This window comes from Vigna angularis, chromosome 3, assembly GCF_016808095.1.
Source record: "Vigna angularis cultivar LongXiaoDou No.4 chromosome 3, ASM1680809v1, whole genome shotgun sequence".
NCBI classification, from domain to species: Eukaryota; Viridiplantae; Streptophyta; class Magnoliopsida; order Fabales; family Fabaceae; genus Vigna; species Vigna angularis.
In genome coordinates, this window is record NC_068972.1 from 4,182,145 (window position 1) to 4,205,663 (window position 23,519).

At 30.8% G+C, this 23,519-nt stretch overlaps 4 protein-coding genes across 5 annotated transcripts; 3 read left to right on the top strand and 1 right to left on the bottom strand.

The window, feature by feature from the left end:
* Positions 1-5,080: 5,080 nt before the first annotated feature.
* Positions 5,081-5,807, top strand: LOC108324789 (agamous-like MADS-box protein AGL62). The gene has a single exon (XM_017557717.2). It carries the CDS (start codon positions 5,091-5,093, stop codon positions 5,769-5,771), a length of 681 nt encoding a protein of 226 aa, XP_017413206.1. The 5' UTR covers positions 5,081-5,090; the 3' UTR covers positions 5,772-5,807.
* Positions 5,808-7,640: 1,833 nt separating this feature from the next.
* LOC108326508 (uncharacterized) lies at positions 7,641-11,582 on the bottom strand. Of its 2 annotated transcripts, none has more exons than XM_017560056.2 (2): positions 11,349-11,582; positions 7,641-9,552 (listed from the first exon to the last, which is right to left on the bottom strand). In XM_017560056.2, exon 2 carries the CDS (start codon positions 9,494-9,496, stop codon positions 7,913-7,915), a length of 1,584 nt encoding a protein of 527 aa, XP_017415545.1. In that variant the 5' UTR covers positions 9,497-9,552; positions 11,349-11,582; the 3' UTR covers positions 7,641-7,912. The 2 variants fall into 2 exon arrangements, with proteins under 2 accessions (XP_017415545.1, XP_017415546.1); XM_017560057.2 differs by having other exon boundaries at positions 7,641-9,555.
* A 5,126-nt stretch (positions 11,583-16,708) lies between these two features.
* On the top strand, positions 16,709-18,148 carry LOC108325321 (probable xyloglucan endotransglucosylase/hydrolase protein 10). The gene is made up of 4 exons (XM_017558379.2): positions 16,709-16,914; positions 17,006-17,106; positions 17,199-17,392; positions 17,592-18,148. The coding sequence occupies exons 1-4, from the start codon at positions 16,725-16,727 to the stop codon at positions 17,992-17,994; spliced, it is 888 nt and encodes a 295-aa protein (XP_017413868.1). The 5' UTR covers positions 16,709-16,724; the 3' UTR covers positions 17,995-18,148.
* Positions 18,149-19,859: 1,711 nt separating this feature from the next.
* On the top strand, positions 19,860-22,134 carry LOC108325223 (uncharacterized). The gene is made up of 5 exons (XM_017558253.2): positions 19,860-20,106; positions 20,192-20,296; positions 21,202-21,272; positions 21,406-21,468; positions 21,584-22,134. The coding sequence occupies exons 1-5, from the start codon at positions 20,040-20,042 to the stop codon at positions 21,899-21,901; spliced, it is 624 nt and encodes a 207-aa protein (XP_017413742.1). The 5' UTR covers positions 19,860-20,039; the 3' UTR covers positions 21,902-22,134.
* Positions 22,135-23,519: the final 1,385 nt, after the last annotated feature.

Below are 23,519 nucleotides of genomic sequence, written 5' to 3' on the forward strand. Positions count from 1 at the left end.
ATTACTTGTAGCAAAATATAATAATAATACCACCAAAACATAAACATTCTACTTTATTAGCTGAGTTAAAAAATTTAAAGAAAACAAAATGTAGCCAAAGCATTCTGCTTCAAAGCTTTTGTAATTGTTGTATAAGAGACATTTGAAATGTTAAGATTAAATAATAACATTTGGTGTAAAAGGAAGAAACACCACAAAGAAGAAATAAAAAAAGAACAGAACATATATAAAAGAAGATATATAAAAAAAAAATCAGCACTCATAGTTTCTTAGCAACCACGTACTTTTCTTCTCTCGATATGTTTTAGCATTCATGCAAATACACATTTTAATCAAAATAAAATGGAAGGAACACTTACATATTATCCAACATTGATGAAGTAGAGTGACAAACCTTTCGATTAAATTTTAGAAAAGTTTTAATTTACTTTTAATTAAAAAAAACTTTGACCTTTTTTTAATTAAATTAATTAAAAGTAATTACTTTTCATTTCTTTATCTTTTTGGTACCATATTGGCTATAAACAAATCGATCAAATTCAAAACGTGATGTTGGATTACATTTAATTTCAACAAAAAGTTAAAACTGTGTACTTATGATTAAAAATTCCATAAACGATAGTAAATATAGTAGAGATGAAGAATTGTGTATAACTAATCTTACAATCCTATACACTCAAAAACAGAAACATGGTTAGTGATATTATTGATGATGTTAACCACTCTCTTATCCATCATATCTATTTTTTTACAAAATTATAATTTTCACATAATGTAATATAGGGATTTCCGTCTAACTAAACGATAAACTTTTTCATAACCCACAATTATTATACAAGTTTTTTTTTTTCCGTCCTACTTCTTCCATCACTTTGATTGTAATTACTTATCAAATAAGTTTTTATCCTTTAGAAAAGTCTATTAAGAATCTCCTATAAACAAAACATTAATAAATTAATTTTATAACGTTATAAATAATCTAATAAAAACACCCACCAACAAATACATTCAATATCTAAAGATTATATATTTTTTTAGTGTCAATATTAGAAAAGTCCCTCGACCATTTTTTTCTATAAAATTTTCATATAACAATAAACTTAAACATTTTAATATACTTTTTCATTTACTAGTTTTTTCTTAAACGAACTTAATTTTTTAACATATATTAATATCCCAATTGTAACATTTTACAACTAATTAAAAAACATTATAAAATTAATAAAATAAAAATAGATTGTCATAACATATAAATATATATTATTAATATAGTTATCAAAACAAAATAACCGTAATAATAAAATATATTTAAATCAATTACAACCTAGTCGACCAATAGAAAGACTAATGTATTCTACCATAGGTGCTTCAACACCTATAATTGCTCACCTATAATTGCTCACAAAAACAAAGTGATCATCACAAAAGAAACAAACACAGACACACAAAACAACAAAAAAATAACACGGTAAGCTAACATGTAAAAGAGTTTTCATAAACAATTAAATTATTTAGATACTTTTCTACCAAATATTGTGGTGACAAACTAGTGAAATCATACACTTGTGGTAACAAAAATACTATTCCACCAAATATATATACTTATATACTTTTATTTCTAAATAAAAAAATTAATTATATGTATGATATTAAGTTAAATAAAATAATTTCTTAACATTAAAAATATGAGGATGCCTAATAATACCGCATCTCACACAAAAAGAAGGTGTATTTTACACTTAATTTCCATAAAATAATAGAAAATAATGTACCATGTAGATATCTCACGAAAGAGGTATGTAATTTACAATAAATATATAAAAGCAACCAAACAAAAATATTCATTTCATTATAATAAATGAATTTATCGTTATTTCTATATAATATCAAGATAACTTGCTAATACGGTATTTTATTAACATGTTATTATATATTTCTTAATCAGTCTCCCGATCAATAAATATATTAACTTTGTATTTATTAATTATAGTATTATTTACATTTATGAACTACTATAATAAGAAATATTAATTTAATTTTGATATGAATTTTTGTTCATGAATTGTTATAATAAATCATAAATTTATTAATTTATTTTTATTAATCGAAGTACTAATTTATAAATTTTTAATTGATATGTTAATTTATATTTATTAATCAATGAATAATTATAATATTACATTTATTAGTTAGTGTATATAATTCATATTAAATGTAGTATAATAAATGACGATAAATATGTTTTCAATTAATATATTAATAAACATAAGTAATTTATCACACGTATTATATGAGAAAGGATGTAGTCACTTCAAGAATAATTTTAATAAATATAATATTGACTGTGATTTTTTTTTTCTTCAAATGCGACTGTGAAATTTTTTTATTGGAATTGGATTTAGAAAAAAAGAAATATGAGATTGGGAAATAAATTTGTTAATTCTATTGTTTTGGTAATTTGATTTGTCCTCGATATATATATAATATAATATAATATAATATTTACGGTATATATATTATATACTTATTACAAAAGTAAGTTTTATTAATATTTAATTAATTATTAATGTATTAACTTATCGTAAATAAAAGAACAGTTGAATAGTTTGAATGATAATTATCAATTAACACTGGTCCTGTTGGACTAAAATCACACAGAAAGGCCCGTAAAAGAATACAGTGATTTTATATTGGGTTTGTAAAGCGTAGCCCGTAAAATATGTTTGTTAGCATTTCACCCCTTAGCTCTGCTAATTTTTCTTATTACTGGTCATCAATAATTTCAAGATGTATATTCTAATATAAATTATTGTTTTTGTAATTTTAAAATTTAAAATTACAAATTTATTTGAAAAATTTACAAAAAAGAACTTATCTTTATGATATTTTTAACATTATGGAAAATTATGGGAAATAAGTGTATGTTTGAATTTCATCGGAAAGAAACTAATATTATTGTCAATCATAGTTTAACTCTTTCTCTCTCTCTCTCTCTCTCTCTCTCTCTCTCTCTCTCTCTCTCTCTCTCTCTCTCTCTCTCTCTCTCTCTCTCTCTCTCTCTCTCTCTCTCTCTCTCTCTCTCTCTCTCTCTCTCTCTCTCTCTCTCTCTCTCTCTCTCTCTCTCTCTCTCTCTCTCTCTCTCTCTCTCTCTCTCTCTCTCTCTCTCTCTCTCTCTCTCTCTCTCTCTCTCTCTCTCTCTCTCTCTCTCTCTCTCTCTCTCTCTCTCTCTCTCTCTCTCTCTCTCTCTCTCTCTCTCTCTCTCTCTCTCTCTCTCTCTCTCTCTCTCTCTCTCTCTCTCTCTCTCTCTCTCTCTCTCTCTCTCTCTCTCTCTCTCTCTCTCTCTCTCTCTCTCTCTCTCTCTCTCTCTCTCTCTCTCTCTCTCTCTCTCTCTCTCTCTCTCTCTCTCTCTCTCTCTCTCTCTCTCTCTCTCTCTCTCTCTCTCTCTCTCTCTCTCTCTCTCTCTCTCTCTCTCTCTCTCTCTCTCTCTCTCTCTCTCTCTCTCTCTCTCTCTCTCTCTCTCTCTCTCTCTCCTCTCTCTCTCTCTCTCTCTCTCTCTCTCTCTCTCTCTCTCTCTCTCTCTCTCTCTCTCTCTCTCTCTCTCTCTCTCTCTCTCTCTCTCTCTCTCTCTCTCTCTCTCTCTCTCTCTCTCTCTCTCTCTCTCTCTCTCTCTCTCTCTCTCTCTCTCTCTCTCTCTCTCTCTCTCTCTCTCTCTCTCTCTCTCTCTCTCTCTCTCTCTCTCTCTCTCTCTCTCTCTCTCTCTCTCTCTCTCTCTCTCTCTCTCTCTCTCTCTCTCTCTCTCTCTCTCTCTCTCTCTCTCTCTCTCTCTCTCTCTCTCTCTCTCTCTCTCTCTCTCTCTCTCTCTCTCTCTCTCTCTCTCTCTCTCTCTCTCTCTCTCTCTCTCTCTCTCTCTCTCTCTCTCTCTCTCTCTCTCTCTCTCTCTCTCTCTCTCTCTCTCTCTCTCTCTCTCTCTCTCTCTCTCTCTCTCTCTCTCTCTTTTGCATAGAAATTTAAAATTATATATTAAATAATAATGAATTAAAAATTTGAATAAATTAAAATTAGTTCATACATCATCTAAGGGATAGAAATTTTCTCTTATAATTTTTCTAATTTTTATTGTAATCTTTGAACTGTTGTTTATAAAGACGGGTTTTTTCTCTTACTTTTTCTATCTTAAAATTTCTTATTAAAAAAATCCAAAAAACTATTTCTGAAAATTTACTTTTCTAACTTTACAAAGTTACCAAAGTATTTTTATGAATTTTCATAAACAAACTCATAAATCAAGAAGAAAAAAATGTTAATTCTTAAACAAAAAACATTTTAATTTCTTCCAATTTTAATCCTAACACCCAACAACCAAACATATAGTTTTTATTGTTAGACTTTTCAGTGTACATATTCATCGTGATTTTGGACCCCTTCCCTTCGTACATAACTTCTCAAACTAATGAAAACAAAGTCAATACAGGTCTCTCTACCTTTTTATGTGTTGAACACTAATTAAAAATTTCGAGACATGGCATTTTACTTCGTGATATGTTTATCTTATTGGAAAATGTTTTTTTATACTATATGTATAACTTAACAACCTATTTTAAGAGTATTTTGATTATTAAAAAAGTTAATTTTTATATTTATAAGAACATAAAGAGAATTGAATAGTAAAATAGTAGATATATAACATATATAAAAATTTGTCAAGTGTAAAAATAACAGTACCTTATACTGTATTGTTACGCTGTGAGAAGGATAAATTATTTACATCAATGAGCAACGTAATATTAATTATTTTACGTCAAAATATAAATTTTAATTAAAAAATCACAAACAAGTGTCTGTAATGTATATTATCTAAAAAAAAAATCAAGGAGAGAATATGGTAACCTGTGAATAATTTGGTCTGCAACAATGATGACATATTAAGAGCAAAGATTATATAACTTCCCGGTTAGGACTAATAATAAAAAGAAATAAAAGACATAAAAAGGAAAATTAATTGGGACAGGTGTAAAAGAAAGATTTAGTGATATAAAAGAGAGAGAATAGTTTCCGAGGAAGTATTGTCTTAGTGTTTTGTTTGTGGGAGCATGTCGAAGAATAAAAAGTGTAGTTTGGGTCGTCAAAAGATCCCAATAGAGAAAATACCCAAGAAGAGTCATTTGCAAGTGACTTTCTCTAAACGTCGTTCGGGAGTGTTCAAGAAAGCCAGCGAACTTTGCACCCTCTGTGGGGTAGAGATCGCCATCGTCGTTTTCTCTCCTGCAGACAAGGCCTTCTCTTTTGGCCATCCAGAAGTTGAGTCCCTCATCGATCGCTACACCATGCGGAACCCTCCACAAGATTCCAGTGCGCAGCACCTCGTTGAGGCTCATCGAAATGCGAATGTTCGTGATCTCAACATGCAACTCACTCAGGTTTTTAACCTTCTGGAGATTGAAAAGAAGCGAGGGGATGAACTGGATCATGTGAGGAAAGCTAGGCAGAAACAGTTTTGGTGGGAGAGCCCTGTCGATGAGCTTGGATTGCATGAGCTTCTCCAGTTAAAGGCCTCCACTGAGGAACTCAAGAACAACATAGAAAAACATGCCAGCAAATTCATCATTGACCGCTCTACTGCTATATCTTCTTCGTCGATTCTTGGACCTAGTAATGGATTTGCTGCATTCGAACGCTATGACGCCTTTGATAACAAACCTGATGTTGGGATTCCCATGGCTTCATCACCTCCCGATGCTCATTATCTTGCTTTTCGAAATTGGTATCTTTGATCTTCTTCTATTCTTTTCAGAGGGCTCAATCAGAAACACTGGTAAGGTTGGTTCATTGTGGTTAAAATAATTTGTCCATTATAATTAATCAAGAACTGGACAAGGGAATAAAACTTCACCTTTCGGTTTTGCTGTTTTTAGATATATATAGATTTCATTATTCACGATGATGAAATGATTCTTCGTTAACCTTATTCGCTTGCCCTTGCTTGTTCATTTATCTCTTTCTTCCATCAGTAAGGTCAGACTTTTTCCCTTTCAAGTTCCCTTTGTTTAACTTATTTAAATTATATATTAAATAACGTATGCTTATAGTTCGAAGCAACCGTTTTAGTTTATTTACTTTCCTTTGAAAACCAATTACTCTTTAGATTCAAAAGTAATAAGAACTGCTGATAGAAACGAACACATGTATATATGTATATTGAAAATTACATTGAATTCACTTAGAATGATAGTAAATACCTGTTCATTCATCGTTTAAATAATAAGATTTAAATCATTAAGTGTGATGAAGGAGTGGCGTACACTGTAACATATGGATGATATGTAAAAATATCGATGTATCAGATTATAAATGGTTAAATATAACTTAACAATGAATCTAAAAAAAAACGAAAAAAAACATTAGCTTCGTAACTTGTGTTAACTATTTTAAAAGAATGAAAAAAAATGTAATTTAAATATCCAAATACAGCGTGTTGAAGTTAAAAATAAACTCAATAAAATGTTTGAATATGGTCTTTTGATTTCTTTGTATTTAATATTTTAACCTTATGCAAGTTTTCAATTTCTCTTGCAATAATTGGTAAAATAAATGATAGAAACAGGGGAAAAAAAATAATCGGATCATGAGATTCTAAATCAATGATACCAAATTCCACCCATTTATAATTCATGTATAAATTTATACGAATTCATTAGAAATCTACTTTATTATACCAGTTGATAATAAGCCATATCACATCGAATCGTAACATATAAATAGTGAATTTCAAGGTTTTAATAATTGTTGGACACTAACAAGATATATAATATTGGGGAATATGTATAAAGTGATTAAAATATGAATGTTCTTCTTTCAAACGAAGAAATATGGTTGTTTCTTGGCCAAGGAGCAAGAAATGTAAAGAGATATGAATTAAATAAATTATATGTGATGGGTAAAGAAATTAACCATACTTTACTGAAAGACTTAGTTTATCACACCATATTAAGTGTTAAAAAACTATTTCCAACTAAAATTAACTTAGAAAATAACTATATTTTTATTTATACCAAATTATAAAAAAAAACTACTATAATGGAATAATTTAATGTATTTGAATTAAAAAAATATCACCTCACGTAATAGTTTAGTTATACACATGTTTCAGTGTATATCTATTTTGATTTTCACAATAAAATTTGGAGCCAATTAAGCATGGTACCACCAACCCTTACATATATATCAGTCTCAATTATCGTAATAAACTAACCACCAGACACATTACAAATATAAACAGTTATAAATTATTTACAAGATAAGTTTCATTGAAAATTATTATTGTAATTTTTATTTATCAAATACAATATCATAATTGAAATCATTTAATGAAGTAATTTTTTTTTCACATTAAGAGTTTGGAGAAAATTGTGAATCATGGAAAGATAAGTCTGTGTTATCATGTTGATAGAGAAAGAAAGGTCATTTTGAAGTCTATTGTTGTAAGAATAAACAGACGGCAAGGTTCAGAAATGTATTAAAATTAACATTTTAGTTATTTATAAAAGAGAAAATAAATAAAGAACAAAATTACCTCTCTTTATAATCGATATCCTCATTAAGATTCATCTTAATCACCATCCTTTATCCACTGAGAACTAATGTAATAATAAAAAAATGTCCTATAGAAAAAATATTAAGAACGAGAAGTTCACGCAAAAATAAGTGGAACAAAAGTAGCAGACAGCGGAATGTAGCAACAAATTACAGACATCCAGACCTTGATACAATCATTAAAAATATCCTCTAAATTGTGTTTGCGCCTTTAAAGATCTTGCCTTGAAACAACCTGTGTCAAGCAAACAGATTTTAACAAATGGGTCAGAAGAAAAACTGAAAGAGCTCTTTTCAAGAACCCAATGACATTATTTGCACTTCACTCTGCGGCAGTTTCGTCATCTACTTCACTTCTGATATCTGGCAATGTATCCAGATCGGTTCGAACTTCGGCAGCATCCTCGTGGATACGACTATCAGAAGAATCGATGGCATCAAGTTCAGCTGAATCCAAACTTTCATTGGCAGAGGAAGAGTCTGATGTTTCATCGGTTTCATTTGTTTGAGTGTCTCCTTCGGACGTTTCATCCTTCGTGGCATCAGCATTCTGAGTTTCACTCGTTTCATTGTTACCTTGGGACTTGCCACTATCAGAGCTATCAGATTCAGACCTCTCATTTCTGTAAGGTTTCTCAGTTACATTTGAAGCTGCTAGATTAGATGATTCTCCTGCAGCTGCATCTCCATTTTCAGTTTTATAAAAGTCAGCCGAACCAGTATTATGCAGCTTTTCTTCAGAATGTTCACCGCCACTCTGATCTAATCCCTCTGTTTGCACAATTTTGACATCTTCAGTGATTGTTGTGTTGTTCGTGATGCTCTGTGCTTGGTCAGATTCAGCTAATAACACTGTTTTATTTTGTTCAGACGAACTTGTAGTGTCATTACCAGCTGCAGTCAAGTTATTGCTCACTCCTGTGGTCACTACTGTCAGATTACTGCCTGGTTCAGAGTTTGTTGAGGTTGTTTTATTTAGAAATGAGCTATCATCCACAGGGTTGGACAAAGTATTATTTCCAGTCTCTTTAACAGCAGTTTCATTTGAAGAAATCCCGTCGATCACATCACTTTCTGAAGCCCTCAAATCTGAAACATTTTGATTCTTGACACTTTCATCTGAATAAGTTGCCTCGTTTTCAGATTTTGTGATATTCATTTCTAAGTTTACATCAGAGTTTTCCAAGCTAACTGTCTCAGTTTCAGTGCTAGTTGCATGAGTATCATGGGTCACAGCACTAGAAGCATCATCCCCCTTGTAATGTTCCTCCCGGGCCTCATGATTGTTGTGGTTTTCAACTAAACCTCCTTTTTCCTCATCCCCATTTCCATTCTCCTTCTCATCAGGCTCTTGTTCTTTCTCTTTCTCTTCGTCCAAGAACTCATCATCACGATCAGCAGTATCCACCTCTGATTTCTCTTGATCATTTTCATCAATCTCATCGTCTCCGACCCCTCTTCCTTCATCTTCAACATCTTCATTTTTGTTTTCATCCTCCTCCTCCAGCTCTTCTGCTCCCTGTTTATTTTGGTCTCTGCCTTTATGATTGTTATCTTCATGTTCTTCACTTTCATGCTTGCCTGCGTCTTCCTGTTCTTCGTGATCATGTTTATTTTCTTCATCCTCTTCAATATGTTCATCTTCCTCATCTTCCTCATGTTTTTCATTCTGACTTTCGTCATGCTTACCTGGAAGTTCTTTTCTACCAGGTTTCAGGATCGGATCTGTCTGGGTACTGACAGAAAGTTTCAGATCCTTCTTGTCAAATTCCTTCTTCTTATCATGATTGTGCTTTACCTGGTAGATCAACCAGAAACAAACACCAAGCAACAGAAGAACTTGCAGGACATGCTTTACCTTGATGCCTTTGGACCTATGATTCCTACTTGGAAACCGTTTTATCATGTTTAACTTATTTGGAAACCCCTGATGTCTTCTCCAAAATGGTAAGCAGAGACAATCTGCTTTGGACAGGAAAAGTAACATTAAGGATCCGTGTGAGCTATGTTTCTTATAGTAAAGATATAATTACAAAGAAAATGCATATAATAAGCTTAACATATCTCAAGTGTTTGTATCTATCAAACATTTACCAGAGCCGTCATTGACAGCAGTTAAGAAATGTGGAAATAGAAAGGACTATTAAAGGGGAAACACAAATTTTACTCCATTTCAAAACATTTTCTCTGTTGGTACAACTGTGGAGAAAAAAACTCTAAACAATTATGGTTCGCTCACAAAAGGCACATTATACCAAATATGGCCTTTTCAAAAAAATTTGGGTAGGATCCTAATATAATTAATTATAAATATGATTACATTTTGTAAATAGTAACAACATAATTTACAAAATAACGTGAAAACAACACAACCTAAACATATCTCATAATAAAAAACTAAAATATGTAAAATAAAATTAAAAATAGATATAAGACCTAAACATAACTATGGTATCATCCTTTAACAGTTTCAATCTCATCATTTCCTTCTCCAACATCTTTGGAAAAAAAAAATCTTTCAAAAATAATTCATCATCAGAAAGACTAGCAAATGTCGAAAGCTTTAGCCCCTTCAAGTGTGTGGATCACATTCATTTCCATCAATTTCTCATATTTAGTTTTTACCCTCTTTATAATTATTACCCTTTTATGAGAGGAGACAGATATTTGTACATAGAAAAACTAACTATTTAGTTCCTTTAGGATTAAACCTATTTCTTTTCATAGAATAGATAAATGGATGTGTTCTAGTTATCTCACAACAACAAGACAATGAGGGTTGTGAAAGAGTCTCAATGCAATTTATTGAAGCCTAAAAATTGCAACACTCTACACGACCCACCTTTCTTTTGGTTTCAAGTTCCATCTAGCCTGTAAAGAATCAAATTGGACAAGATCTTCTCTTTCATTTGAAATTTTGTATCCATTTGACTTGAGTACAGGTCCAATAGTACTAAAAAGGTACCCATACCTACCCAAATGAAGTATCTATTCTTTTTGCAAAATATTTCTGGTGCGTAGCTGAGTACCCGACGAGTAGAATACGGGTATGTACCTGGTTCGGATACAGCATTGTTTTAGCAACACCCATGCTTCTTAGACACATTCTAATTAAGGTATCCTCCAGGGGATTTTCCAATTCCAGAAAACCATGTTAAACTACAGATTAACAAGGGTCGAATTTTCATTCTTAGCTTCCACGGCAAGTGACATCCTCAATTATGTTACTAGGTAAATCAATTCGAAAAACAGTGCAATAGTTAAAGCACTTCGACCACAAAAAAAAATCAATAATTTGCACGACGAGAGAAAAACCAGTATTATGGGGTTTCAGGGAAACAATCACACAAAGGAACAAAATGCAAAGATAAGAAACCACACGAAATCCCTAGAATCCCCTCCCCCCACAAGCAAAAAGCAAAAATCCCACACACAACAATCACCGAAAATCTCAAAACAAGAGAAGCTCATGACAAATTAATCCGAATATAAGCTCATGCTAAGATTAATTTTTTTTGCTCCTTCCCCGTAAAACCCCATCTTGATCAAGAGCAAGAAGTTTCAAGGGTTATAACCATTCTGAAGAAAAAAATGAGAAAGGGGCAAACGGATAAGGTCGTGTGCATATTGTCGCTAAGTAAAAAAAATGAATTTTGAATGGAGATTGAGCCTTCCCTTGTTCCAAAATGAGCTCAGCACAGCAATCCCTCTTCCAGAATGGAAAAAGAAATAAAATTGGAGAAGGGATAGAAAAATACCTGAATGAGAAGAGAGAAGAAAGCTGAAGCAGAAAGAAAGGGTGAGTGTGAGAGGGAGTTGAGAAGGTGAGACTAAGACAAAAGTGGTGTCATTTAAGGATTTAGGTGTCAAAGTGGTTTCATAAGAAACATGAGTGGTAGTGAGGAACACAGCGATCTAAAACAAGGAAGTTGCCATGTCCTTTGACCTCATTCCGAGTCTTAACCGTACACTAACCCCACACTTGCCAGGGTCACAATAAAAAGCATTGTCCTTTTCTTCCTTCTTGGATTCACTAATTGTTAAGTGAGGAGCTAAACAGATTTTAAAATCTTTGATAAATCAAGCAAGCATCAGGAACCCTTTAGTTATTTTATTTTATTTTTGTAACTAATAATTTAAACTTTATGATTTGGCTTAACCGTATTTCTAAAATATACTCATGTTTTGTTTTTATTTTAAATATTTGTCTCTAATCCTATTACTTTTATTTTCATTGTGCTTTTTTGTCAATAAACACGATCCACTAAAAGATATGACAATCAAATATTAGTATGTATTATCAGAGTTATTTTCACTGGTTGAATATTATTTTAAGTTATACTGAAGGTAATTCTTTTATTCTTATTATCCCTTTCAATATTTTTTATTTTAGTCTATTTATATTTTTTATTTAAATTAAAATTTAAAAAAATATTAAATAAGAAGTAAAAATAAATTAATTCTATAATATACATGTTCCGACCTAAGTCGAGATTTAAAATCGGGAGTCCGTCTTTGCAATTATCTTTAATTTTGACTTAATTTATATTGAAAAGATTAAAAATTAGAAAAAAGATTTTACATATAGTAAAAATTAATATATTTTTTACAAGACAAAAAAAGTACGATTATATCTCAGAAACTAAAATCTAATTATTATTTATAACTTAAGGGGTATCTATACTTGTCTTCGAAAGGTTTATAAAATAAAAGTTTATATTGCTACATGTATATTTTCTTTCATTTTCTTTATATTTTTGCATTCAAACTATTGAATCATCATTCATTGGTTGTCGCATTTAAATTTGTTTATTATTGGATACCTTTTATGATTTATTTTCATATTTTGAAAACTAGTGGAGAAGTAGCATAATTTTTATTATAGAGATAACGTATATGATTAAGTAATTTTGTTTTGTGAAGTTTCAAGTATAATTTGGTGCAAGAATATAAATATATATAGCTGTTGTTGTCCCTACCCACCCCACAAGAAACTGTTTCTTGTGAAGAAGAGGCAAACAATATTGAAGAATTTATACAAGGTGTTGACAGTTAGATCCCACGTCTTAATATTCATAAAGGTGTCTTCTTCCAGAAAATATAGAGGAGTAACAGCAAACTAAATGTGAATAATATAATAATTAAAATGTTAATTTATGAAAAAATTTCAAAACATAACAGCATGTTCACACAATTTAATGTGTAGATAAATCTTATATATAGGTTTGATAAAGTTAATAAAGTATACTACAATTTGTTTCTGGGTATTGCTCCTTCCTCCACCACCACTTCTCCCTCGTCTCCCCAACCTTTTCCAAAAAAAATTTAATTAATTACAAAAATAACCTTTTTTATTTTTAACTCTATTTATTTACTTTAAACTCAAATCTTATCTTTCTATCCATTTTTACTTTTCACTCAGTCACATCTCCTTCCTCCCACCACATCCGTTTGTTTTAATTACAAAAATATTAATATAGTAAAATTATATATTTCATATAATTAAACTAATAAATAATTTTTTATACAATTATAAAATTGTTAAAGAATACAAAAACCATATATAAAAAATATATATTATACAAAAACATTAAAACAAAAAACTAATTATATATAACTGCAAAATACAAAAAAATATAAATATAAACTAATAACAATAAAGATCTTCAAAACTATATTATTAAAATACATCAAAAATATATTAAAAAATAATACATCAAAACATATAAATTACAGTATTAAAATATCTCCAAAATTAATATAAAAAAATAAACTAATAAAAATAAACATCTAACTTTAAACGGATGTGAGCATCCGTCAACGGATGTGAACATCCGTCAACGAATGTCAACATTTGTTTAAGGCAAAACGGATATCGACATTTGTTTTCCCTTAAATGGGTGTTGACATCCGCTGAAGGATGCTCACATCCGTTTAAAGATTATAAAGTTTATTTTTTTAGGGTTTATTACGCACCTTCACGACGAATCCTTCAAGCACCACCACACTACCACCACACACCGATCTTTGCACGACTAATCAATTGTTTCCACCACCACTTGCAATCTCTCACTAAGCACACCAGCTAATGAAAGTCCACCGCACTCTGAGATCACAATTCTATCACAATTAAAGAATGAGAGGAAGAAGTGGAACGTGAAAAAGAGAAAGAAGAACACAATGAAACAATGAGGAGACGAACGATAAAGAGAAATAAGGGTTGCCGCTGCATACATGTAGAGGATTGGAGTGGGTAGAGGTTAAAAAATATTAACCCTAAAATTTTACTAAAGGTAAAATAGGAATGAGAAAATAAAGAGAGGGATAAAACAGGAATGGGGTGGTGAAGGGAGTAAGGTGTGGTGGTGGAGAGAGCAACACCCTTTGTATGTGAATTTAATATATGAATATTATATTATTGGCCGAGGATGAACATTCTATCTCAATCCAATAAAAAAACATCAAAAGGTTGTCTCAATTAATTGAGAGTTATGACTAAATAACGTTATGCAATGCTCCTATTCTCAATTGAATCTTTCTTCAAAGTTCAACTTTCAATGAATAATTATGTTGCATTTATCCAATATATTATTATCATCAACAAAATAATAAATGATTTACTTAGGAACCTACTTTCAATTAAAATCTAAATACTACTAATTTTAATTAAACATGCAATCATCATACCTTGGTTCTTAAATGTTTATGTAATTTTTTAAAATTTACATACAATTTTCTAAATTCTTTAACATATTTATTACACAATTTTTATCTATCCACATTTTCATATCTCACAAATATAAAAAAAAAATCACATAATTATTTAATACATTTTTCATTGTTTTTTGAGGTTCAACTTTTGTTTACTTAGAAAAATTGTAAAAAAGTCATTTATATTTTTTTTTATTTTCACATTTACATTTTCATAATTTTCTAAATTTTTACATTTATATTTTAAGAAAAAAAAAAATCAATCTAAAACATTTAACATGAACAAAAAACATACAATTAGTTTTAAAGAATTATATCCATATACTTTTAAAATTTAGAGATCTAACTTTATAAAAAATTGAGATATAAACGAATTTGACTTTTACAATCAAATTTAATAATTAAAATTGTGTTTAATATTTATTATTTTTTATATAATAATAGTTTTAAATAATTATTTTTTACTATATTTATCTTTTAAATCATTTTTCTTTAATAAATTTGTTTTCCTAAAAAATTACTCCTCAATATAATAACTTTTTCAATTTTAACTTTTTAAAATATGTACTTTTTTACACTTTTTTCAAAAATATTTTAGAAGTACTTATTTTCAAAGTAATATTTTTTTTACTTATTTTTTTTAAATCCTTTCCTTTATTTTTGAATGATAAGAAAACTTCACTCGAAATTTGATTCCAATAAACTGAATTTCAGCCAAATTGTTTACACATAATTATATTCAAATCTGTACTCTCTAGAAACCGAATTTTGAACGGCTAAAATGATGTATATTATTTATATAAATGTTTGGAAAGAAATATATACTATCTCAGGGAAAATTTCCTAATCAACTTAGGTTTATCATAAATTGCTTAGGCTGTGGTGTGAAAATCCACTTTAAAATGAAAGGTTTGCCACCCAAGATGCATAAATTAGTGGATTGATTTCTTGCAAATAAATTAAATTAATTTCACTTGTTCACCTAATTCTTTCATTTAATTTCCAAAAACTGAGATGCATAACTTAATTTTAGTTTTAAGACTTAATTTTAGTTGTATGCCTTTTCTCAGATAAATACTTACTGAAATATATAATTGATTAGCGAAGCACAAACTAAAATTTTAAGAATGTGAAATACTCTAGACTTACCGTTTTAATTTATTCACTCAAAACATTTATTTGATTGAACATATACTAATATTTCAAAATAGTTATATTTACTTAAGAATGAATTTTTCTGGACCTATTAGTTTAGAAAATAAAATACATCATAAAAAATTTCTCCCAAAGGAAAATTAAAAAAAAATATAATTTAAAATTAATTTTTACATAACTTATCATTTACTTATCTATAAGTTAATTTATAGAAAAATATATCTTTAACTCAGATATAAATTAATTTTAACTTATGTAAAGGTTAACTTCTTTGTGTATCTTTTTAATTATTATTTTTATATAAAACTCGTGTTGGAATAGTTAATGGAATTGTTTGTCTCAAGTGTCCTTCTATTTCTGATTTTACATTTAATCCACTTTATCTCAAAGTAAACTATAATTCCCTCTATAGATACTGATATTAAGAAGAAAAAAAAAGTTCCCACTATAGATATCCCATTTTTTTTTTTGTGAATATAATTTTTTGCTTTTTGAAAAAATTCTTTGTGAATACTTATTAGTAGGCAAGGAATAAAAAAATGTAGGTACGAGTTTTAGTAAAACTAACCATAATGTGCCCTACAAGGGAAGGGAAGGAATAAACCTTTTGAAGCCCATGAAAAAAATGGAAGCTTTAAAACCAAGTTATCTTAAGAGAGAAAATCTAAGGAGGCAAGAAAGCAAATATGTCGTCAGGTTCTGATTTCCGTAAACTTTCAATTGAGAAAAAGAAGTAAAAGACCTTGCTTGAGCAAGCACAAGTGTGTAAAAAGACTGATATATATTATTTTATTATTCTTCTTTTGATCAATGCCATCAAAATAAGTTTCCTTGCCGGCGAGTTAAGTTGGATATGGATTTTTTGAAAGCAAACTCTCGAATTCATCTTACAAAGTGTTCTTTGTTAGCAGGTAACTAATTAAACATGTTTGGTTCATAACACTGGAGACAACAACTAAGATTCTATCAAATATGTCAAAAGAACTTGATTATTCAAGGCCAACTATGTGATAATTCCAAAATGGATGTTACATTAGTCATCGCTTTAAGCCTACCAGAACATTTATTAATGTTGTAATGTAAACCTTAACGAATCCAGGTACTCTCATCAACCAAGATTCGGACAGCTAAAAAAATTCCTTTACTCCCTTCTAAAGATATTCTTAATTTAACAAAACTGTCGTTGTCCTTCCCAAGCAATACCTATATATGGCTCATCAGTTATCATTTACAAGTTAGAGCCTCAGACATATTCATTCTTAGGAACCATGAAAAGCTTCCACCCGGCGCTTATCTTCTTCATCGGGTTTGTTTCCTTCAGTCTGTTTCGAGACTCAGCTGCATCTGTTGTTTCAACAGGAGACTTCAACAAGGACTTCTTTGTGATATGGTCTCCCACCCATGTGAACACATCTGCGGATGGTCAGACAAGGAGCTTGAAACTGGACCAAGAATCTGGTTCTAACTCTGAAGTTTAATTTCAACTGGCTGCTATATTAAAACCAAATATACTTCTTAGTTTTGAGTTTCGGTTGCTTGCTTCTTGCAGGAGCTGGTTTTGCTTCAAACCAGATGTTTTTATTTGGGCAAATAGACATGCAAATCAAACTAGTGCCAGGTGATTCTGCAGGCACTGTCCTGGCCTATTATGTAAGCAACCCTTTACCCTTTTTTTTTCTGATTGCTAATCTGAATCATGTAAAAGTATATATTAATTCAAGTTTGACAATAAAATATCACAGCTTACCTCTGATCAACCTAATCGAGATGAGATAGACTTTGAGTTTCTTGGCAATGTCTCCGGGCAGCCATATATTCTTCAAACAAATATTTTCGCAGATGGAACAGACAATCGAGAGGAGAGAATTTATCTGTGGTTTGATCCAACAAAGGACTTCCATACTTATTCAGTGTTGTGGAATATACACCAGATTGTGTAAGCCATCTTCTACAATCAAGGAAGAAATATCTGTTTCTATTAAACTGATGTCTACAGATTAGTCTGTTAAGGGATAGAAAAAGGTTGTCTGAAGTTGAAAATGTTGAACTTTTTTAATCAGTTTGTATGGCATGTAAGCTTAAAAACAATTGTGTTTAGAAAAGTTTAGTTGCAAAGATAACTTGGCCTTTTGCAGGTTAATGGTGGATATGATTCCCGTAAGAGTTTACAGAAACCATGGGGACAAGGGTGTAGCATTTCCAAGATGGCAGCCAATGAGTCTGAAAGCCACTCTGTGGAATGGTGATAGCTGGGCTACACGAGGTGGGCAAGATAAGATTGATTGGACAAAGGGTCCCTTCATAGCTTCATTCAGAAAATACAAGATTGATGGTTGTGTATGGAAAGGGAACCCAAGGTTTTGCAGAGCAGCTAGCCCTGCCAATTGGTGGAACCAATACAGCTATAGCACACTCACATCTGCACAAAGAAGGTGGTTCAAATGGGTCAGGAAATACCACATGATTTATGATTACTGCCAAGACACTCAGAGGTTCCACAACAATCTTCCCAGGGAATGTTCTCTTCCCAAATATTGATCACAATGGAGGATGTTTTAAAGCTTTTAGTTTCAGATGTGTTGTTACTATTGCTCTCAAGTTTAATGCTACCTAGCCAAGTGTTTTTAAAAGACTAGATTAGAATTGCCAAATATCAATTTTTTATTTCAATGTTCAGACAAGTTAACAAGATATCCAGATCTTAAAAGACTATTCTACTGTAAAAAAAAACATTTAAAACACTGATTGAAAATTATATAATTTATCGAAATTTTACATAAATTTATAATTAAGATTTTAATATTTGAATTCTAAAAAATTTATATACTAAGAACTTGAAAGATTTTAAAAATTCTTTATCAATTTATACTAAAAGTAGAAAAATAGATGAGTTGATAAGCTCTCGCTAAAAATTAGAAAAGAAGATTAATTTCTTAATTTATATAACTAATCTAAATAGAAAATCTTAATTAACAAATACTAAATAAATTAATACTTTAGCTAAATTTGATTAAAGTAATATAAATTTTGATTTATACCAATATTTATAAGGACTATGGTAACAACTTTTTGACAATAAATTATATATCACTATTTTATTGGTTGTATATTTAAAACGGATCAATCACAAGTTACCTTGTAAGCAGTTGTAAAAAAGTTATAAAAAAAAGTTGTTAAAAAACATTTTCCAATGAAGATTTTTTATATATTTATATTTGTTTTCCAATTTTATCTTTTAAATAAAAGAATTTCAAACTAAAATAATTATTTACCTTTAAATGATTTTTTTTTTTAATTTTAACTGTTTTTCTTATTTGACTGTTTTCTTAAACTTAATATTTTTTCAACTAATTTTTTTTACAAAATAAGTAAAAACTATTTACAATAATTTTTTTATAATTTTATTGTAAATAACTTTTATTTATTTACGCCCATGTTACACACATATTTTCACTAATATAATATTAAAGGATTACGTTTATAAAATATACTACTATTAATAATAAATATCTTTAACTTTTAAAAAGATGCTAAAACTAAGAAACAAAATATACAATGTAAAACCCAAACTTTAACACCAAATAATATTTTTTAAATACTTTAATGGTTTCCATAACTATATTCGCATGTTAACGGAAGTATATTAATTGGTGGTATGGGTTACCTAATTTACCGCTCTATTATTTTCAAAAGATTGATCAACATGTCAATTCTAAGTTATTTCATTTTTATTAAATATCACTTATTTTAAAAACTCTTAATCTTAATCTTGTATTTGAAATGTAATCTAATTCATCTCTAGAAAAAGTCTTAATCCAGAAGTAAAGTCTCTAAAAAAAGTAACTTTGAGTTTAATTTATTTGAATTGCCTATTAAAATAACTACATTTTCTTAAAGACTCTATTAATATTTGCAATAAAAAACAGTTCCTATTTAGTATCATTAAAATAATTTTAAAATTTGAATTTAGTTGTTTTAATTTGTTTTTTCATATTTTAGAAAAAAAAAATAAAGTGGTAAGCTGAATCTGCACCCTATAAATTTTCTTTCTGTACCTATCATATTTTCCAAGAAAAAATTCCAGAATAGGAATGAATGAGTATTTTTCAGAAAATTAAGGTGAGTGTTTTTTGGAAAAAAATATTTTCAAAATTGATTTAGCGTGTTCCAGAAAATAAAATTCCAAATGAAGGAGTGCAGGAAAATAATTGATGGAATGCAGGAAGAAACAGCCTTAAGGTATTTGTGCCACGCACAAACAGCTCAAAGTCAAGCCCACACAGCCCAATTAAATAATGGTTATTTTTTTATGCACCCCTTATTTTTCTTATACACCTCTAATTCAGCGTACAAAATTTATGAATTTTCCTTATTCGTGTTTGATTTTACCCTAATTGGACATGCAAGCCCACAACAAAGTTCCCAGAGGAGAAATCCACAATGTTATGCCAACTCTTTTTTCAACTAACACAATTCGCCTAACCTAAGTGTGTAGTTCCTGATACAACGTCTGCATTGGTTGCTTCCTTCAACGCTGTGCTGTCCGTAACTATCAGCGGCATTGAGAAAGGTGACAACAAGATATGGCAGAGAGAAGAAGCAAAGAGCTTTTGCAGTTGGAGCATAAGGGCACGCCCCTTTCTTCCTTAGGTCTGTATCTTTCTTCAATGGAATTTGCTTTCTTATTTTCCCTTTTCTTGGGCACTCATGATGAATTTGCCTTTCGTTTGTGCAGAATCCGCTCTTCTTTTAAGTGGCAATAAAAGAGAAGCAGACGCTCAAACTCGGAAACTCCCCTCTCATGGCACTCCCCTCACTGCTCCACTTCCCCCAAGCCAACGTACTGTTTCAATTTCGTGCCAAGTCTTTAAATTTTACATGTTTTTATTAAGGCATGCCTCAAGCATTAGTTAATCGCGCTAAAGTCAAAGTTGGTTATGGATGCTTGTTCTTTAATCCGCTTATGTTTCTTTTTCGTTATTTTAGCTAGTTCACTGGTGACTGAGATACGTCTCTATGCCTAGAGTCTACCATTATAATACGTCTCTTACTGTACACAAGACCGTTTCAATTTCTTCAGAATCAATAGGTTTAATTAATAGCATTAGATTTCTCGACGATTTGTGTAATTTTCCTAGAATTACCCTTAAAACTATTGGATTTCAGTTTTTGTTCCGGCCTAGCCCAAGGGTAATGATCATGTGCCTCCATGGAGAGTCTCTTGATATGAGCCTTCAAGCCGAATGCTACGGGTTTGATGTTCTTTAAGTAGTCCTCTTTTGCTGGGTACAATACGGGGTGGCAATTGCAAGGATTCTATGGGTCATGTTAGTGAGAGGAAAGCTAAGAGGTGGCTAAGGTTAGAGAAATAAATAGCACACCTTATGTAGGCTAATGTGAAACATTTTCAGTCTTTTTGTCTGTGCGTGATGGCGCCAGTCGGGTTTTTTCTGCCTGCTCACTTGGGGTTTTGTAATTGTCTTACAACTATTTTGTAAATTATTGGTCTCTCGAGAAATTTCCATCACTTAATTGTAAACTTTTGGTTTGAAGGAAAACTAAACATGTAGGTGACAGACAGAAAAAATATAATGTTACCTTTAACCTGATTAATATTTCACTCTTCAATTGGGTTTATATAACACTGCCCGGTCATATTCCGCTTATAAGCATTGGACTAGTTACTTTCAGTATGTAGCACAACTCTAAGAAGACGAAGTTATGAAATTTTGTTTGCTAATGCAGTTTTAGGGAAGGTTAAAGACTTCCTGGGAGTGATGTCAGAAGCAAATAAGCGGCTGGAACTTGATGCAAAGGTTAAATCTGGGTTTCTGATCTATTCCATTTTTTTCACTGCCTTTCAACTATTTTGTCTCTCTACTTTTTTTTTTCTCATTTCATAGCTCTAAATATATACATATTCACACACATAAAATATATTGCCTTTAGGAACATCCAGAGAATTACGATATTGAAGAGCTAACTGGAAACGAATCTGAAGTTATTGAAATGGTCAGTGTCAGTCACACTCTATTTTCTCTGTTTGTACATCTAGCTGTGTATATATTACTGACTTGCAAATGATGAATTAAACTATTTATTTTTCTTTAATTTTCAATTCTTGCAGGATTTGATGCTTGGTGTCGCTGATCTTAAGACACCTGAGGCAGTGGCTGCTGCTGAATCTGCAATTTCCACTTGTCAGCCTGTGATTTCATTGGCTACTGATGGTAGTGAAACAGATTCGGAGGAGAGTGATGCTGATGATGACAGTGAGGATGATGAAAATGAAAGCAGTGAAAATTATTGCAAAGATGGAATCGATGGTGAAAATGGAAATGGGTCAGTAATTAAAGAAACTATTTCTGGTGATGATAATATTCATGAAAAACAAAAGGGAACTGGTCATTCCAAGAAACGTCCAAGGATTGTTGAGCTCTCGTGAGCCTATATGGTTTTTAGGATTAGATCCTCATGTATACTGAGATGATTTCGATCAGTTACGATATATTTCGATCTTGTTGGTTGGACTTATGCTGAATTGAAATATAACCATAGCCTCCCACACCTATGAGATGATACAGTGGAAAAGCTTCCATTCTTCAAAATGTACAGGTCTCTATTTTTCGGCCTCTACGGCAGGGGCAACCGGTAAAAGGACAATGTTTGGCATTGTTATACAGTTCTATTTTTAAATTAATGCGTACTTGCATTATTTAAATTACCGTCCTTGTGAATTTTTCTTCCAAAACGAGTGAGAAAAGAAGACAACGCAGAAGAAACAATCCCAAGAACCAATACACCAAAATTAAAAACGTCCATCTTATCTGTAATGTGTCCATTCATTGCATACTCGGGTGCATATATCCACTGCGTAATACCAATACGAGCATGTTTTAGCTTAATTAAGCAAAATCTTTTCACCATCACAAACTTTTTTGCAGTTTTCAACTGCCAAATCCAATAATTCCATACTATTAACGCGTAATAAGCTATAACACATTTAAATACTTACAGCTTTCCCACAATTCTGAATGTGTTTTCATGAGTTTGATTCATACCGAGCTGTCTTGCCAAACAAAAATTAGATATTTTAGGATTCATTTTTTCGTCCAAGAGAATATTACTTGGTGTAAGATTACGATGCACAATACGCAATTGAGAATATTCATGGAGGTAAAATTCCCCGAGCAATGCCTGCAATGATTTTGTGACGTTTTTCCCAATCTAACTCTGATCTCTTGGTTTCATCTGCATACACAAACATGCAGTATGTTACCAAGCCTATCCTCACCTCAATTGAGGTCAGAGGTATGGTCCAATTAAACATACATCTAAATTGAACTTACGAAATATGAAGCAATCAAGGCTTTTATATTATGAACAAATTCATGGACAAGTAGCCTTTCTATTTTTTCCATACAAAAACCAAGCAGCTTAACTACCTTTGGGTGCCGAATCTTGGCCGCTGTAAGCACTTCATTCTTGAATTCTATACTTAATTGTTCAGAACTCCTTGACAACCTTTTGATGGCAATCTCTTGTTCATTCAAAAGCCTACCCTAAAAATGTTTCAGTCAGGATAGTAAGCTCTCCATGATATATTACTGCAATCTTACTTAGACATGGACAAAATACATCATTTAAACTTTAAAAGAAGTTTGACAGAATGATTACGTAATTCTTTGGATGAATTAAATTAAAATGTATGATAATTTAAATGGGTTCAACTAAATTAAATCATTTTAGATTATTCATCCTAATTGTTTAAATTATTTCCAACACATTTTATTTGGAAACATTGTTTTAAACCTCACAAGATTCTTTACTTTAATTTAAATAGTTATTTTTAAACTAATCTAAGATAATAATTCAATTTTTTTTAATTGCCTTAATCTTACTCTGTAAACACATCCAAATCCGCCTTCTCCGACTTTATTAGAGTGGGAAAAGTTATTTGTAGTTTCTGGTATGGTGTTAAATCTGAACCGCAATATTCCAGAAACTTCAATTTGATCTTCGTGTTCTTCTTCTTCCGGAGCTTCACACGGAGAACGGATTTA

Bases quoted from the DNA above. Each gene is read 5' to 3' on its own strand.
- LOC108325321 (XM_017558379.2), top strand. From the start codon at position 16,725: ATGAAAAGCTTCCACCCGGCGCTTATCTTCTTCATCGGGTTTGTTTCC. The intron at 17,107-17,198 runs GTAAGCAACCCT...AAAATATCACAG, and splicing joins GCACTGTCCTGGCCTATTAT to CTTACCTCTGATCAACCTAA. The intron at 17,393-17,591 runs GTAAGCCATCTT...GGCCTTTTGCAG, and splicing joins TGGAATATACACCAGATTGT to GTTAATGGTGGATATGATTC.
- LOC108326508 (XM_017560056.2), bottom strand. From the start codon at position 9,496: ATGATAAAACGGTTTCCAAGTAGGAATCATAGGTCCAAAGGCATCAAG.
- LOC108325223 (XM_017558253.2), top strand. From the start codon at position 20,040: ATGGCAGAGAGAAGAAGCAAAGAGCTTTTGCAGTTGGAGCATAAGGGC. The intron at 20,297-21,201 runs GTACTGTTTCAA...TTGCTAATGCAG, and splicing joins TCCACTTCCCCCAAGCCAAC to TTTTAGGGAAGGTTAAAGAC. The intron at 21,273-21,405 runs GTTAAATCTGGG...TATTGCCTTTAG, and splicing joins GGCTGGAACTTGATGCAAAG to GAACATCCAGAGAATTACGA.
- LOC108324789 (XM_017557717.2), top strand. From the start codon at position 5,091: ATGTCGAAGAATAAAAAGTGTAGTTTGGGTCGTCAAAAGATCCCAATA.